This window comes from Psammomys obesus, unplaced genomic scaffold (genome assembly GCF_907164565.1).
Source record: "Psammomys obesus unplaced genomic scaffold, mPsaObe1.curated_primary_1811, whole genome shotgun sequence".
Taxonomy (NCBI): domain Eukaryota; kingdom Metazoa; phylum Chordata; class Mammalia; order Rodentia; family Muridae; genus Psammomys; species Psammomys obesus.
Window position 1 is genome coordinate 2,675,289 of NW_026585580.1, and position 18,696 is coordinate 2,693,984.

General features: G+C 36.2%; 1 protein-coding gene across 3 annotated transcripts in view; it reads right to left on the reverse strand.

The window, feature by feature from the left end:
- Smap1 (small ArfGAP 1) overlaps positions 1-18,696 on the reverse strand; it is an 82,401-nt gene that overhangs the window by 23,679 nt on the left and 40,026 nt on the right. The window contains exons 3-6 of one of the 3 annotated variants that reach the window (XM_055606051.1): positions 13,165-13,250; positions 10,971-11,046; positions 6,286-6,366; positions 1,156-1,236 (exon numbers count right to left, since the gene is read on the reverse strand). In XM_055606051.1, the coding sequence (XP_055462026.1) occupies positions 1,156-1,236; positions 6,286-6,366; positions 10,971-11,046; positions 13,165-13,250 (324 nt within the window). The remainder of the gene's footprint in view (positions 1-1,155; positions 1,237-6,285; positions 6,367-10,970; positions 11,047-13,164; positions 13,251-18,696) is intronic. The other 2 variants (XM_055606060.1, XM_055606068.1) reach the window with 2 other exon arrangements.

Here is an 18,696-nt window from a genome sequence, read left to right on the forward strand (position 1 = left end):
ACAAGTAAATCATATAGCATGTAATTTATGCCTCATAAAGTTAATTTTTAAATTTTCAAAAGCTGAAATCAAGAACATTGCCTTACTAATCATTCTCTTGCCATGTTTCCACACATGTATAATAAAACACATTCAAAACCAAGGTACCGTAAGTATACAGCCAATTTCTTTACAAAAAGTTCTTCCTACCTCTAGCTTGTCACACCTTTCTTACATACTGCCAAAATAATCTTGAAAAAAAAATGCCCCTAAATTATGTGCACCATCTCCTTTAGAAACCCACGTATTTGCCAGTGTGGTGCTGCACATCTATCAGCCCAGCACTTAGGAGGCTGAGGAAGAAGGAGTTAGGCATTTAGCCTAGTGCCAATGAGATGGCAGAGTACAAGTCTTCTGAAGATGTCTGTTTCTAAACCGGCTTGACCTGAATTCAGTCCCCAGAACCCACATGGTGAAGGAAAGCAGCAACTGCAGCCAGTTGTCCTCTGACCTCCACACACTCTGTGGAATGGCATACACTTGCTAGAGCACACACTTGCTAGAGCACACACACACACAACAGATCAATTCAACCGTAACTTAAAAATTTAAGAAAAAACCTTGAGTTGGGCTGAGCTATAAAGGGAGGGATGAGGAAAGAGAAAAAAACAAAATGTATTCCAGAGCCTCTCCTCAGCCAGAAGAATAAATATACTATGTGAGTTCAATCTACCATTCTGGCCTTACTTTTCACTATTCCTCATACGCACACAGAGAGTTGTCCAAACCATCTCCAGGCTGCCTTGTCGGTCTAACATCTTCTTTCCTTCCATATTAAAACTACTCACGCCTCAGGGTTGAGCTCATATGCTATGAAGCATGAAATGCTCTCTGAGCTTTTTCAGCGGGATCTCTTCATTTTGAAACCTTCTATTACAGTCTCACTGTACATGACATTCATCAGGGTAAGGATCTCAGATGATGCACACACACATTCATAACTGAGTAGAAATCACATAAGAGAGCCTCACAAGGCTATGCTCAGTAGAGAGGATTAATGGTATAATTTCTTGCTGAAAGGCTAATAATCAGCATTTCATAACTATCCAGAAACTCCTTAATATAGTCAAACAATAAGATGGTAATCTTAGATTATTTTTTAAAAAGAAATTTTACCTTTTCAGTTGTTAGTGGTTTGGCAGGTTTTTCTGGCTCCTTTTCTCTCTTTTTCTCTTCCTTTTTTTTTTCCTTTTCTTTCTAAAACATAGCCCAAAATTTTCGTAAGTTTAAGTTTTAAAGCTTTTAGAAGCCTTCAGTTCACTTTTATTTTATTAGTTTAAATCATCATTTGAGAAAGACAGAAATAGCAAGTGCTTACATTATCCATATGCTACTGAAAATCTGAAAGCCAAAAGCAATTTCATTTTCTCACTGAGGTTATATGCTAATGACAAGTAGAGGATTACTCAAAACTTGAGGAGTAAGATAACTTAAACTTCAGGATTTGCCTTAAAGGGGTGAGAACTGCATTCAGCAAATTCTCATTACAAGTTTACATCAGGCTGTGCTATCCATGTGAGAAGTAAACCAACTGATAGGATGGATTAGCTCTGGCTGCCCTGGGACTCAATCTGTAGAGCAGGCTGGCCTGGAATTCAAGAGATCTGCCTGCCTCCCAAGGGCTGGGATTAAAGGTGTGCACTGTATGTTCAGCAGGACAGGCTGTCTTTGTGATATGGATACAGTAATACTGTATCAAGAAAATACAGGAGTTAAAATGAAAAAATTATCTTAATTTCAAAAGTAGCCACAAAATATTTTCAGGCTTCTATCATAGTTTTATGTGTTTAAAAATAAATATAGAAATTTTCTCATTAAAACCTAAGGACAGTGCATGGGGCCAGAGCCAAATGACTGGTGTAAGTAGTTGGGGTAAACTGTAATAATGGTATAGTAATAATAATGTTAATGAATTGTACTCCAAGGAAAATTAACAATAATAACAAATTTTAAAGATTGATAGACAGACAGACAGACAGAGAGATGATAGATTTTAAAAAGACAAATACATAAAACAGTCAAAATATATAAAGAACAATTCTGTCCCTGTCTTCAAGATCTGAGGCAGCCTCTGTCAGTACTGATTTATTTTCCACATACAGATTAGTAAAAAGCAGTGCAACTCCTAAGCTATGATGTGAACTAACAGGGCTCCAAAAAACTATTCACATAAATTTATATATATTTATGTTTTAAAATATATATAAATTTACAAAAATTTATATATATTTATATGTTTTTAAATATATATAAATTTATAAAATATGTTTTAAATATATATAAATTTATAAAGATATGTTTTTAAATACATATAAATTATTAAAATTTATATAAAATATATTTAATTTTATATAAATATTACATATCAAATATATTTACAGTATAAATAGCAATTCCTTCAACTATAAGCATTTCTCTTGTTAACCTTTCCTTTTATTGTCAAGCAGTATAACAGTAAACTGGTGAGTGCATTTGTATAGGGACACCAACAAACAGTGAATGCACACCAAAATGAGAATAGATGGCTACACTTTCAGAACCCATGTCTGAGTATTCACTGTCAACTAGAAACATAGTTGAAATGGGGTAGGAACTCTAACTTAACAACTGCCTTGATCAGACTGGTCTGTAGCCAGATCAAAGTCCATTCTGCTGGACACGTGATGCACATCCATATTGTCCAGACTGAGCAGGCTTCAGCCTGCTGTGAGGGCCCCATCCCTATAGGAGGCCTGGGTTACATATGAAAGCTAGCTGCTCACAAACAAGGAGCATTCCTCCAAAGTTTTGCTTGGAGTTCCTACTTAACTTCCCTCAATGATGAACTGTGACCTAAAAAGGTAAACTAAAATCAACCCTTTCCTCCCCTTTAGGTCACGGTATTTATCATAGCAACAGAAGAGCAAATCAGAACAACCCAGATATAAAGTTTCTATTTCAGGCTCCTTAAGACTACAATTCTCTCAAACCATATGTTTTGATCATGCTTTTCAAAACGAAAATAAATGTACCAGGTAAAGTTGTACTTTCTTAACACCTAAAGTGCTAAAGCATAAACAGCAATCTATTTTAACTATCACACGAGCATATATCAAACTGGTCTAGAACAAAAGACATCTAGGAAGCAGGTTATTTCTCAGAACACTTTTTTCTGCCTAATTAATTGGGACTTTAGACTAGAAGTAAAATGTAAGCCCTTTGGGGACAACTAGAAGCATCATCTGTATCTGACTCAACTATAACCAAAACCCAAATCATTACTTCCAAATTTTACCTTGCATATTTCTTTAGTGTCTAATTTAATCATTGCAAAAACTATCTGAAACAACTATTGTCATCATTGTCTTCTTACAAATGAGAAACAAAAACTTAGGAAAGTAATACTCAAAATACAACAGTTACTAGGTCTCCCTTTGTGCTAATGGAGCATAGACCCCAAACACTCAAGTATCACTGCTCACTGAAGAACAGTGGAGCATAACTATTACCTTTTGTTAGTACCTGTATTACTGCTAATATATACTGAACCTTTGTGTGCTAGGCACTGTTCTGAACGTACTGCATTCACACAACAACTTTATGAAATAAGTAATTATCCCTACTTTATAAGAAAAATAAAATGAGCAAAAATCTTTATTAAATGTTAGAATGTCCTCTAGATATAATTAGTAATGTTTAGTTAGAAAAGCTGGCCTATGGTAATAAGCTAAGTAAATTGTTCCTTAACCTCTCAGAGCTGTTGGTTATTGCTATGGTTGGGATGATTGTGGCCACTTCAAAATGTATCTGTTAAGACTAAATCCCCAACACTGCAAGGCAGTATTAAGAGCTAAGGGCCTTTAGGGGGTGATTAAGTCACAAGAGTGGAACCCTATGACTGGGATTAGTGTCCTTATAAAAAGAGGCCCGGAGTAAATCTTACCCATTTTCACCAAGTGAGATCACAGCATGGTGCCATTCTACGAATAAGCAAGTGGCCACACAAGACACAGGGCCTTGCTCTTGAACTTTACAGGCTCCAGAACTGTGAGAAACAGATTACTGTTGTTCGTAAGCTATATAACACATGGCATTACTTTGATACAGCAGCCCCTACAGAAACAAAGTTATTTTTCAAGGAAAACATCACTAATGGAAAAAAACTGGTATCTCAATCACTATGGTTGATGGGCACATGTAAAACCACCCAAAATAAATGTATTCATTTACATTTAATAGGGAGAAAGCAACACGACTCCTTTTTATACTAGAATTTCAACTAATGAAATATAGCTGATTACAGTTATAGCATAATGACCCAAGCTTGGAAGCTTGGGCTCTAAACTAGAATCATAGAGTTTGACCCAGAGATGGCTCTTACCCACAGAATCAAAAGCTGAAGACTGGCAGGGTGTAGTGGCACATGCCTGTAATCCTAGCACTCAGGGAGGCAGAGGCAGGCGGACCTCTGTGCGTTTGAGGCCAACCTGGTCTACAAAGTGAGTCCAGGACAGCCAATGCCACACAGAGAAGCCCTGTTTGTTACTAAAAAACAAACAAAAAGGCTAAAGAATGGAAGAGGAGGAGGAGAGGGAAGGGAAGGGGAACGGAAGGGAAAAGGAAGAGGGAAGGAGAAAGGGAGAAAGAAAGAAAAGAAAAGGACAGGAGTCAAGCATGGTGACTCACACCTACAATCCCAGAACTCAGGGGGAGGATCAGAGAAGTTCAAGTCATCTAGAACTACACTGAAACCCTGTCTCAAGAAACGGGAAGGGAAGGTGGAGGAAAGAACAGAGGCCCCCAGAACTTAAACTGAACATTCAAATCACCAGAGCACATTCTCTTTTAACCCGGCACTGTGAGCTCTAAAATTATCTCTGTCTCATGAACCCAGTGCTGATTCTTGTTACGGAGATGGCTTTGGTGGTTCATCAGGCAATTCAAGATGAGACTCTACTTCTCATACCTCCGTATCTCTGAGCTGTAAACCTCTATGTCCAAATAGCTACCAGGCAGCTATAACCTCATACTTAAGATGTCCAACTTTTAATTCATCTTCTTTTTCTTCTTTCTCTTCAAATCAGATCCTTTTCTTCAACTGCATCCTTATCTCACTAAATATCACTGTCACATGAAGATGCTGAAGTTGGAAACGGAAACAAAGCCTTCCAAAGCATCCCCCAACCAACTCAACAGTTATTAAATACCACATATTTCCCTTAAGACCTCACACAATTACACTCTTCTTATTCTGTCCCTTTTTTAGCAGCAGTCTCTGTCATTTTATTCCTGGATTAAGCCTGGTTCTTAAGCCCTTTTCCTCACTCATTACCATCACAACATTTACTTGCCCAGGAGTTGTTAAAACATGAAAATCTGATCCTTCATCCCTTTCCCCTTAAAACTCACCATTGAAGTACCACGGCCTTCAGGATAAAGACCAATTGCCTTCAGTGGATTTAAGGCTTTCCCCTACGTCTCTCTCCCTCTGGAATCCCTATTTCTTCTATAACACTCAACTGGCAAGTCCTTAAGACAGTACTGCAATCATACTTTCTCCACAACTATCTCAACCACTGTATAAATACACTGCATTATAAAATGCTGTACAATTACCTATTTGGCTCCATCAAACTGTAAACCTGCAAGGGTAGAAGTATGTCTTGTTTGCCTCTGTATCCTACAAGTCTAGCATGCCATTTATGAAGTAAACACAGGAAAAGAGAGAATCAAAGGAAATGAAACACTCTCAAATATATGCACAGAGACTTGAATAGTGTTGTAACTTACCTTAGCACCTCTACTCAGAATACTTTCTATCATCACTGACCATTCTAAATTCATGATCCTATACAAGACATATTTTTCTATATGACCGTTCATATTTCTTCAAAAAAAATTCTAACATTAGCACCATAGTCAGAAAAGATTTTTCTGACCAAAGACCAAGAGATAAGACAATTCAACAACAATGTGTCTTTCTTTAATGCTCCTAAGGCAGTGATGAACATAACAACAAAGAAGTCACTTAACGACTACATAGTGACAGCCCCCAAATCAGTCACTCTGAAATTAAATATAGACTGAAACCTTTACTCATGCCAACGGCATAAGACAAGATTCAATTAAATTAATGTATTTGACAGTTTTCCTTCTGAAGATCACTCAAAACAGTAATTCTACTGATGTTCTTAAATCATAGCATTGTGAGAGGAAGGCCACCTAGCAACAAACAGCACAAAGCACATGCAGAAAACATTACTATACCTCTACTTTGTTTTTATCAACAGTAGCTTGCAGAGAAGGAGAGGATACCAAAGGCTGAAGAGGGACATCAGAAGAGGAAATCTAGATGTGCAGATGCAAAGTGAGGAGGGGAAAAAAGAAGAAAAGGCGGTGATCAAAACTGACAAACACAAGAAACCAATGCTCATATTTCTGATATAAGTAGTTCAAAAAATGTTAACAGGATAACATATTGTATCAAGAATAAGTATGTTTTAAAAACACTACGTGAGATATTTTAAAAGACATAGTATAGAACAGTATATATTTAAAATGGATTTTACTAAGCTATAAAATTTTAAATGTATTTAGATGAAAATCATAAAAAACTAAAGTATAATTTTCTCTGATAACTCATTTTCAGTCAAGGTTATAACTGAAACCCCTAGTACTTTGAAGCAAGAAAAAGTCTTATGCAAAGTAGGAAGAGAGCAAAAATAATTTTGTTTCTGCTAGTAGTAACTTTAAGAAAGGAAAATAAAACAGGGGGAATAATGAAAGCTAATCAGGGCTGGAAAGATGGCTCAGAGGTTAAGAGCACTGCTCTTCCAGAAGTCCTGAATTCAATTCCCAGCAAGGACATGGTGGCTCTCAACCATCTCTAATGAGATCACGTGCCCTCTTCTGGTGTGAAGGCACACATGCAGGCAGAACATTGTATACATAATAAATAAATCAATCTTTTTTAAAAAGCTAAAAATAATAGACAGACAGATAGATAGTTAAAGCTAATTAAATATTCTGGTTGTGGTGACCCACGCCTGTAATTCCAGCACTCAGGAGGCAGAGGCAGTGGCAGAGGCAGGTGTATCTCTGCAAGTTCGAGGCCAGCCTAGTCTACAAAATGAGTACAGGATAGCAAAGGCTTCACAGAGAAACCCTGTCTTGAAAAACAAAAATTAAATTAAATTAAATTAAATTAAATTAAATTAAAAATTTAAAAATTTAATTAAAATTTTAACCTGATAAGAAAGCAGAAGCAAAGACTGGGAGAAAAGACTAGATTAATTTAACAACAGCTCAGCAGCAACAGACTTATTATTTATTCATGTCATCCATGAGGATGGGCAAACTCTAAAGCACCAAGACAGTCATATATGAGGCAGGCATTTACACAGGTAAATGGAATTCACCTGAAAGCTTTGCAAACATCTTTCTACCCAGTTCCTACATGCATAGATCAACAAAAGCATTACCTTACTATTCTCTTTACTGCAAAATATAACTGAATATATATATATACATACAGGGCAGTTCTCTGGAGTCACAGAGCTGCTGTCTCTGCATTTCCCTGTCATATCAGTGGGGTTTAGAGTTGCTATTATAGATGGGCTGTTCCGTAATGTCAAAACAAAACAAAACAAAAAACACTTCAAGATGCCAAGTCCTCCTTCAATCTGCTAGTTAATTGTGACAATAGTTCTTGAATCACTTTAAACATTTGTTTCCCCCTTGCACAGTATTGGTATAACTGTGCAAGTTATCCACCTGATTAATATTAAAGGAAGCCCCACATAAAAGAAAATGCACAGTGCAGAAAAATGTAAAAAAGGTCAAGCTAGGCAGAAGTGTTGGCATACACCTTTAATCCACAGCGCTCAGAGGCTGCGGTAGCTGGACCTTTGTGAGTTCCAGGACAGACAGGGCTACAGAATGAGACCTTGTCTAAAAATGGAGAGAGTCTGGTCAAACTGAACCTCAGAGCCTGACTTAAAGCCAGCTGTTCCTACAGACATTTAGTAAAATTGCATGTAAATATGGGATTAAAAACATGAAGATCACTTACAAGATAATTTGTATCATAAAACTTCTTTGTACAAATTTATAAAAAAAAAAAAAAAGCAGAACACAAAAATATAAGAAGGAAGAAGGGTATTTAGAACAATAAGATGAAAATCTACTATAAAAGTGATTATTTTCCTCTTCAGGAGGTAAGAGAGGACAAAAGAAACAAAGACAAACTAGGTACTCTGAAAGTTCTAAATCTCTGAAAACCATACACTTCTCATTCCTCACTCACTACCGTACAGTAAGTCACCTGGGTTAATGACGTCCCCAGATCTTTTCCCTATACTAAGTTATTCTCAAATGCAAATTTGATCTTAATTAATTTACACATATTGCATAAGGACGAAGTCTAAACTGCTTAACTAGATCACATCTGTAGCCCCTTTTCCTTCCCTGCTCTGGCTACACTTGGCTACTTAGTCACCTGCAACCCTTCCTGGTCTCGGCTCTGTCGGCTGCATCTACTGACATGCCTTCGCTTTTTATTCCCTCTAATTGAAATGCCCACACTTTTATTACTTCTTTCTTTTTGATCTCACATGGCATTTTCTAGGAATCCAAGTATTTGCTGATTCCTCTTCACCGGGTTACACAGCCTAGGTTGGCCTTGACGTTGGAATCCTTCTGCCTCAGCCTCTGGACTAAGATTACAGGCCAGCACACCAGCGCAGCCTACTGAAGGCTTTTCTTATAACTAAAAATAAATCCATTGCAATGAGGAAGTCTCCACTCCAGCGTCTCTCACTCTCACTACTTTGGATTTCCGCCAGCTTGGGTCACAGCTACACTGAGGGAGTACTGCAATGCTTTAGAAAAGAGCAAAGTTCACTGCTGGTTTTGTTGCAGTTTATTCCTTTGTATTTTTTCACATTTTGAAATATGCTACAGAAAATCAAGAAGCAAATTTGTACTTTGTTTTGAAATTGCCTTACGGATCACTCTTTAAATAACAAATTAAAATCACAATTGACACATCCTGAAAACACTAAAGCTGTCATCCAAAACAGGCAGCAGATAATTTATTTAAAAAAAAAAAGACATCTAAGCAACTTAGAGCTATTTAACACAGAAGTTATGCAAGACAGCACTTCATCAGAGTACAACTAGTACAACTAATGTGCAAACTGTCTCACTTCTTTCAGGAAACCCTTTAGATGTACGGTGCTCATGGCTGGCCTCATATTTTTAAATCTGGTGTACCCTCTACTTTAGTACCCTAGCTGACTATGAGCATGTCTTATGCCTAAGTAACTTTTATGAATGTGTCTGGATTTTCATTTCATAAGTAAATACAAACTCAGGAGTATATAATCTTTTACTTTATTTTCTTTTTTTACTTCTAAGCCCACAAAAAAAAAAAACTACAGTATCTGTACCTGTGTAAACATCATTAATATTCACACGTTAACCACATGCATGTTTGTTCTCTCTACACACTCCTGCACACTGCTAGATTTCACTGAATTATCTGAAAATGAGTGACAAATACCATGACATTTAATCCTAAACCTTGTATTTATGAATGAAAAAATTATCCAAGCAAATCATATCTTATAACTAAAAAGGAGAAAAAACAGCTTTCATCCAATGATAAAACTCTTACAAATTACTACATGATCCTAACCTCTTAACTTGCTGAGAGTACAAAACACAATTTCAAGTAAAAAGGTTTGTAAGTTCATGTTCAGAGTTTAATATAAAGTAGTATGTCTTATAAAATATTCTAAATAATTTACTACATCCTATAACCATTCATTAAGTATCTTATCTAATTAGTTCACTTAGGGATTAAATGAGCCTTAAATTCAAGCACATTATAAGTATCATTCTCAATACTGTTTTCACTTATTCTTCAACAGCTTTTGTCTATTATGCCCACTGAAGGTGTGGTTGAAATGACTACAAGGGTTATCTCAGTTCCAAACTCTCCAGGCATTTTGAGACTTGGTTCCCTGTTGGCAGCTGCGCTGGAGAGGATTAGGAGGCATGGCCATGCGATCTTAAAGATTTGTGTCATTTTCAATTTTGCTCTTTTTGCTTGCTTTTGGAATCTGAGATGTAAGTCCTCAGCTCTCAGCCCCAGCTGTCATGCCTCTCTGCTGCCACGCTTCCCTATGTGGTAATGGACCCTAATATTAGTCACTGGTACTGAACAGTAAGGAAAAAAACAGAAGCCCTTCCTTCTATGAGTTGCCTTTGTCATGGTGCTTCACTACAGCAAAAGAAAACTAAACTGGAACCAAAAGAAAAGGCCAGTTTACATGTAAAAGGAGATGGGAACTATTTCAGAACTGCCTGACTAAGGACTTCAAGAGATGAACTACTTTAAGACATACGTATTAAATATGCATCAAAGGCCAAAAACTAATTTCAACATAAAAGGCAATTAACTTTATATAATTAACTGATAGGGAAAATTTTTAATCAGAAATAAAAACTAAATAGAAGCAGTTGATTAATATATTTAGTTACTATAGTAAGGTAACAACTATTACCACAATGCTCTCTAATAATCAAGGCAAGTGTCCAGCATTAATATAATCTTGGGATACTCTTCATGTCTCAACAGACCTAGAACAATTCTAGTGGGAAAACAGACTACAAGTTTTCTTTAGTATTCATTTCTAGAATATGCAAAGTAATTTTGTTCCCTTCTCTTTTTTTCCCAAACTGCTGCCTTTGTCTTCTCTTTAATTACACAATTAATTGCTTTAACAAGCTGAACCTGTTCTCAACATTTATGTGACCAAAAAATTCCCAATATTTAAACAGTTAAGCATATGCAACTAACTGTTGTACAATAAACAAATTGAGCTGTTCTGTTAAATGTTTGCAATCAAACATCAACTGGTGAAAGATGAAGGTTTTACATTACTTACGTTTGTAATAGCTATAGCGTTTTTATCATAGTATTTCTTCTTTTCATATTTATCTCTGATGAAAAATTCTACTGCTCTGAAGACACATAACTTAAGGAAAAAAAGTCATTCACTCCTAGGTACATTTCATTTTATCCATTCCTCTCCAAATGGCCCGTACTCTAATTTTTCTAGTCCCAAATCATCACTTTTTCACCCTATTTTGTACATAATCTATAACCTTTTCTACAAAAAATTTATTATTTCAGGAAAATTCATTCAAAAACAACAAAAACCATACAAACAAATCAGGCCAACCTGAAAAGAAAAGCACAGTATAATTTTTAATTCCAAATCCACCACCATGTCTATCATCCTCAGTCTGCTCAGGTTCATTCTGCAATAAACTAGCATCCATGCAGAATTCAGAAGATACCAATCAGTTAGCACAGCATGCTGGGCACTGATTCCCTCAGAACCCAATTAATGTACTTATGGCTATTTTCACATCATAAATGAAGAATGAGCAACTCAGAAAAGTTAAGTAGCTGACTCAAACATGATTTTTCCCACTTTACCAGCTATATCGTTAATGGGTGAAACTCAGAATTTCCTATATTAAAGTAGTGGTCAGGGTTTTTTTTGTTTGTTTGTTTGTTTGTTTTTTGCAAAGGCAAGGAATACAGGAAATTCAGTAGTTAAAACTAAGGTTTCCACTTAAAACAAGGAAACTTTTCAGAATTATCTAAGTAGTAAGGAATATTTTAAAAACTTACAGAAGGTCAAAGTTGACCTATTTAATACTGTTGTATAAAAATAACCAATTGAGACTGGTGAGATTATTAAGACTTTCCTAATTATTAACAGAAAACTACTTAGAAATCATTAAAATGGATTACATGATTTTTTTCAATTCCAAGGAAGTTAGCTGAAGAAGAGCTGTGCTGGTTTTGGTTGCTCTCGGTCCCAATGAAGCTGTTACAGCAAAATGCCAAGAAAGCGCATGTGCACCTGCGGGTGTGTGCACGCATGCACATGTGTGTGTGAAGATAGCAAATGCAAGCCGATTCGTCATTGCTAGTCTACCGGAAGTAAATCATGGCTGCATTGCAAGGATGTGTGCCTTTTAAGGGACCGGTAATAAAGACGTTAGGACTTCCCCAAGAGTATCTATGATTTAACTACTCCTATATCTAGAAGCTTCTATATAGTCACAGAAAATTATAACTAATAGATACGGCTGAATTTTAACTAAAGTTCATTTGCAGAAAAAGATCCTTGGTTCAAAGGTTTACAGTAATTCATGAGTTCTATTCCAATGATCTGGACAAAGAACAACCAAGATGGATTTAAAGGGCTGGCAACAAGACTCAGCAAATAAGAATGCTTGGCCCCATCCCTGACAGCCTGAGTTCAATGCCAAGAACCCACATGATGGGTGGAAAGAACAATCCCAGCAGGTTATCCTCTGACCTTCACATGTACCCCATTGCACACATGAACACAGATATTCAATAAACACATACTGATACTATTACCTAAATCCCCCAAATGGTTTTCAACATAAAGTCACATTTGTGGTACTATAGATAGCTACTATTAGCTGGCAATTTCCTTAACTTTCAAGTTAGCTAATTATCAAACAAGTGCTTTAATATGTAAAAAAAAAAAAAAAAAAAGGGAATGCTGTCATCACAAGGTTGTTCAGAGTTTTGAGACTAATATAAATATTTAAGCAATCAATAAAGTTAGTTTTTATTTGTATATAATTCTGTGCCTCAGTTTCACCAGCTCTAAAATGTAAATAATATTTACTGAATTATTCTAATAATAAAATGTCAGTCTTTGTGAAGTACAAAGAACAATGCACAGCACATACTGCCATTTTTAACTTTGGCTCGTAACTATATGGAGGAGGAAATGGCAAGTATTGTGTTAAGTGTTGGCTGATAATCAAGTTTAAACAAATGAGAAATGGCAACAAAGCCAATTAATTTGGAGATGAGAAAGTTGTTGTCTTTTTCCTGGTTTTCATGAACAGGCTCTCCTAGGTAGCAAACCTCCTGAACACTGGAGATTTTAAGTATGTATCATTACGCAGGTAATTTCCATCTTTAATTAATGATACAACTTACATCTTCCTAAATATCAACAAAAATATTAATGGTAAAATGTGCTCTTTTTAAACATATACTATACAAAATGCAAAGGATACTGATCTGTCTGTGGCCTTCGAAAGTTTTCTGGAAGATTGGCTTCATAAAGTAGTCTTGCTTTAGTATTTCCCATATCTTGCATGCACTGTAATAAAAAAAAAGTCAGGTCTTTTCATTAATCACATGAACAATAGTAATTCTGACACACATATACACAAATCCTGGGTAACAGTTACTATTTTCAATATATAGTTTTCTCCTTAAGATAATAATTTAAACCCTAACTATAAGGCAAATTAGTCAAATTCCAAACAGAAACAATATATTCAATCCTTCATCTTATAAACACAAGTGACTCTAAGATTTCTCAAATGTCTTTTACTGTGAAAGCAATGCTACCTTTGTACTCATTAGTTTCTAAAACTGAAATTCCTAGCATTTTGTGGGTAGTTATAAATATTTACAAAAATGAAACATCTCAACAGTGCTGGCATTTCCAGGACTAACAACTTAAGACCGAATTTACAGAGTTTATTCTAGGATTTCCGTAACTGACAGTCAGGAAGATTGCATGAAATACTGATGAGCGAGCGCTACCTAGAATTCAAATCGGGATGATAACTTGAGAGTCTACTGGAAGCTTTCCGCAGCAAAACCAAACCGCCTGCGTACCTTAGTGGCTCAGTTCCACACCCATGTTCAGAAGGCAGCGAACACTGCTGCACTGCTGCACTTTAAAGGGGAGCTCCCCAAGATCAGTCCACTTGTGAGGGGCCTGCTCCCCAAAGGGGCACCTCTGGAGGCAGTTGGAGCTTTAAGTGGAGCCCGGTCCTCTCCTGGCTCACGACAAACAGTTGGCTTCCTCATGCACTCCCCATCATTGCCATCTAGTGGCCTCAAGAGGGCCAAATGCAATGAGGACCAATCCTGGATCGGAGCCTTTAGAACTGTCAGCTAGATAACGCTTTTCTACTCACAAGTTCATCACATCAGCTTCAGGAAACACAAAGCTAATAGCAAACCTCTTCCCCCAAATCTAAGAATTCAGGAAACAGAATAACTACATAATCTTAGTTACATGTGGTAACTAGTTAAATAGTATTTCCTTGATCTTTTACATTACAAACTAAATGTAAGATTTAATAACATATAATTTGCAGATAACTTACATTCCTTAATTATTTAAGCAGAAAGATTACTTTTATAACGTAGTTTCTTTGTCCTGATTTCCCAGACATAGATCCTACACTCCTGAGAAAACAATCTAGGTTTAACAAATATTTTGATGGTGATATTGAGCTGAAGCTCTCAAGAGGACCTAGAAGCATTTTTCTTTAAATAAAAATAACTAGAAAGTTTCACAACTGAAGGTTTGCTGGTGTCTAAGTTTCCAGTGACTATCCCACCTGGCTCTCAGGTAAACAACGCTGCTTTTTCTCTTGAGATAATAATAAAGTGAAGGGATGCAGGTGGGAACAAAATAAAAAGAATGATAAATGGATAAAGAATTAAAGGAAACTAAGTCTAAGTAAGTTGAGCTGTGAAACAATGTGAAATAATTCTGCACGGTAGGCCATTAAGTACAAGTTCAGAGGGCTCCATTATGCCAGGAGGAATACTAGCATGAATCAGGATGAGTACGGCTAATATTAATTTTCTGTGCAAAGAACTAAGAAGCTTCAGGTATAGTTTGCTCTCATTGAAAATGGGGAAATGGGGGGAACATTTTCTATCTCAAGCACATGCCATGTTGGAATTTAGAGGCTGGGCTAAAAAAATTATAAATTATAAAAACCCTGAACAGTTGGAAAAACAGAAAAATAGGCTCACTTTAAATAATGCCTGCAATGAAGCAAAAGCAATCTAGACACTAGTTCACTGAAACTGTGAAAAAGAGAAATTTTAAAGTTCGAGCAAGCAAGAAAAATGTATAGAAACTTCAACAGAAAAATTAAGGCTAAAAACTGTCAAATATACCATTTTATCAATTACCAGTTATATTATTTTCATACTGTAATACCTATGAAATAAGAATTAACTGTGTAATTGATGATATTTTACATATGGCACATTACATGTTTTTATTAGTCCATAAAATGGATATGTTTATAATCATAAACCTTTTAAAATATTTTATTTTATGCATATGTACGTTTTGCTTTCACATATGTATATGTAGCACATGTGTGCCTGCTGCCTGCTGGGGCCAAAGAAAGTATCAGTTCATCTAGAACTAGAGTTACAGACTACTGTTAGCCATCACTTGGATGCTGGGAAACAGACTCAGCCCTCTCCATGAGAACCAAGCACGCTTATCCACTGTCAATATCCACTGAATGTGTTTATTTAATGTATTACATTAATGGGTTGCAGTAAGTCTTCACTTGGCAAAAAAATAATTAGGAATAAAACATACACATACACCATACCAATTACTAGACACTGTTCTAGGGACATTACTCACTGCAAGTGGGCATCAGGGAAAGTAACAGCATAAAGATCAGAAAGGAAGAGGAAATGTGAAACAAATCACTCCCACAACTGCCAAAAACAGACTGTGCAGAAGCATTTTGTTTACTACAACTGGAGGAAATAACCACTCAGTGACATCACAAATACAGAGAACATTCTGGAAGAATAAGGTTTCTTTTTTTTTATATATATATAATTTTTATTTTTTTATATTAATCACAGGTTATTTACTTTGTATCCCAGCCATAGCCTCCTTCCTCATACCATTCCCTCCATCTCCTCCCTGCCCCTTTCCACGTCCACTGATAGGGGAGGTCCTCCTCCCCTTCCATCTGACACTAGTTTATCAGGTATCTTCAGGACTGGCTGCAATGTCCTCCTCTGTGGCCTAGCAAGGCTGCTTCTCCCTCGGGGGTGGGGGGAAGGTCAAAGAGCCAGCCATTGAGTTCATGTCAGAAATAGTCGGATGTAGACCATGGTAGCTCAGTATCCAAGTGGGTTCCCTGGTAAGGGGAACAAGAATAAGGTTTCTAAAAATACAATAGAGCACAATAGAAAGAAATCCAAAGTAGAAGGATCAGCAGAGATGGAGATGAGATGTTGAACAATGATAAAAAGGCAGAGGGCTTAAGAAGAAAGTTGTCATTTGAAAGTGGAAAGGAACCACAGATTAGAACTGCAGAACATACTCTGCCCTGTAACTGACAAAAGAAAATACATTACGAAAGGAATGCTAAGCATTAGCCTTAGTTCTCTATGTGCATGCATTTTTATTTATGTGTGAATTCATGTGCATGTGCACAGTTGTACTTTTAAACAACCATGAGATAGGTAGTATAGAAATTTTACACATAACAAAACTGAGATGTTAAGTAATAGGCCTGAGTTGTTAAAATTAACTCCCAACAGAAGCAAGAGAAACCACCAGTAATTTAATTTCAGGTTTCATGCAATAATACTAGAACCATGCCTTACTTGGTTTATAAACTCCAACCTCTGCTTTAGAGACTCAGTTTTCATTTTACAGATTAGGAAACTGAGGCATAAAGAGGGTTCATGATTCTCCTACTGGATACAACAGGTTCTTTCTCAGTCCTTTTCCCCACAGTATAGATGGTCAATATACATACTCAGAAAACTTTAAGATGTAAGCATACTGTAACATGTCTTCATAGTGGGTTTAGGTTTGGGTTTGATTTGAACAGACTCGAATACAGGGACTTGTGTTGCCCAGGCTAGCCTGGGACCCTCTATATAGCTGGAGAGTGCTCTCAGCATCATATTTCCTGTCTGAGCCTCCTGAGTGCTGGGCTTACAGACGTGCACCATCACACCTAGAACTGATCCCATGATTAAAATTACTATTGCTATTAAGACACTCTTCTCTTTCAGATTCTCTCATTCACAATGTTTGACAAATAAGCCCAATGAAATGACTCAGTGCATAAAGGTGCCTGCTGCCAAACCTTCCAACCTGAACTAGACCATCAAAACCCACATGGTGGAAGGAGAAAAACAGTTCCTACAAGTTGTCCTGTGACCTCCATATATGTCATGGTAACTTGTGCCCATTTTATCCCTAATAAATAAATGTAAAAAACAACCAAACCAACATTAAGAGGAAAAAGTAAACATTACATTTTTAATTATTTGTAACTAGGAGGAAATGTAAGCTAACAGTTTTAAATGAGCTTTCTTCACTTTTACCATCTAGTTCCTGGGAATCAAGCCAGACCGTAAGTACTAGACATCGCTCTAAAAAACACATCTTCCCCACGTCTCCAAAAAAACACATTTTTAAAACCTGTTTTCACTTCTCTAGGAGGAGAAATACTGTACTCAAGCCATCAAAAATTAAAATATGTTAGAACTTTGAATATTATCTTGCTTTCATGAGGTTGTGTCATTCCCTGTCAATAGCTTTTGCTATGCCACCCAGACTTCAAATGTGAAAAAGGAGAATAGAACAATGGCTTCTAAGTCAACATTTCTATTAAGATTTTTAAAAATACTTCTTAAGACATTAACTTAAGAAACTAGGGTTCATCTCAAAATTAAGACTTCAAAAACACAAAAATCAAGCGTCTGGTAAACAGAAAATGAATTCTGATTCTAAAAAATGTTAACAAAAGACTACAAGATTATATTGAATCCAAAGTCAATGTTCATTCTTGCTTATAGAAACAGTATATTGAGGTTCATAGTTATGATATACCAGCTAAATAAAATATACTTTAAAATTAATGCTATTCATTTTTGCCATTAGATTCTGTCTGTTCTTTGGAATATGAACTCAAGGGGGAAGTGCTAGTCAAGTTTGTTGGGTTCCAAGTTCAAATCCCAATACCATCTTAAATTCACACTCTATTCATTTATCGTACAATAAACAACATTTAAAAATCCCATAACCTCCTACTAAAATGACTGTATCCTTTTGAGTATACCAATTGTTTTTAGTTTTTCAACATAACCCATTACTTAGTACATACAATACCACTAGCAGAAAGCCAGACATTACTTCAGATTCAATTTCAAAGAAATACTACGGTAACTGAAAATTAACTTCAAAACCTATTGTCTTAGCTGAATAGCAAAAACGCATCTGTGCTTTGACATACTATTGTCACAATGTGATGTAGATGAAGCTCTTCTACTTCTGAAACTCCCCAAGTGCAAAACACTTAATCTTAGGTTAGCATGAAAAACAAAACCTATATTCAACAAGTTCATGTTCTGAATGTTTTACAGGCTGAAAAGAACTGAGGTTGTCAACTTAAAATTTGAATGTGCATTCTGTTATATACTGTCTACCTAATAATCAAAATTAGCAAACTAAGAAAAAAGTGGGTTCAACAAGAATTACATCAATCAATAACATGCTAAGGGGAAAGAAACTCAAGAGTCTTCAACCCTACACAAAGAACTACAAATAACTAAGGAATGCTCAGAGTGGATGAAATAGTATTCCCCAAGAAAGACACACCAAGTGGTTATCCAAGACCTCATGGTCAGCCCTGAGAACATATATACAAGTAAGATTATACAGACTGCACAGGGAGTATCTATATATTTCACACACACACACACACACACACACACACACACACACACACACACAC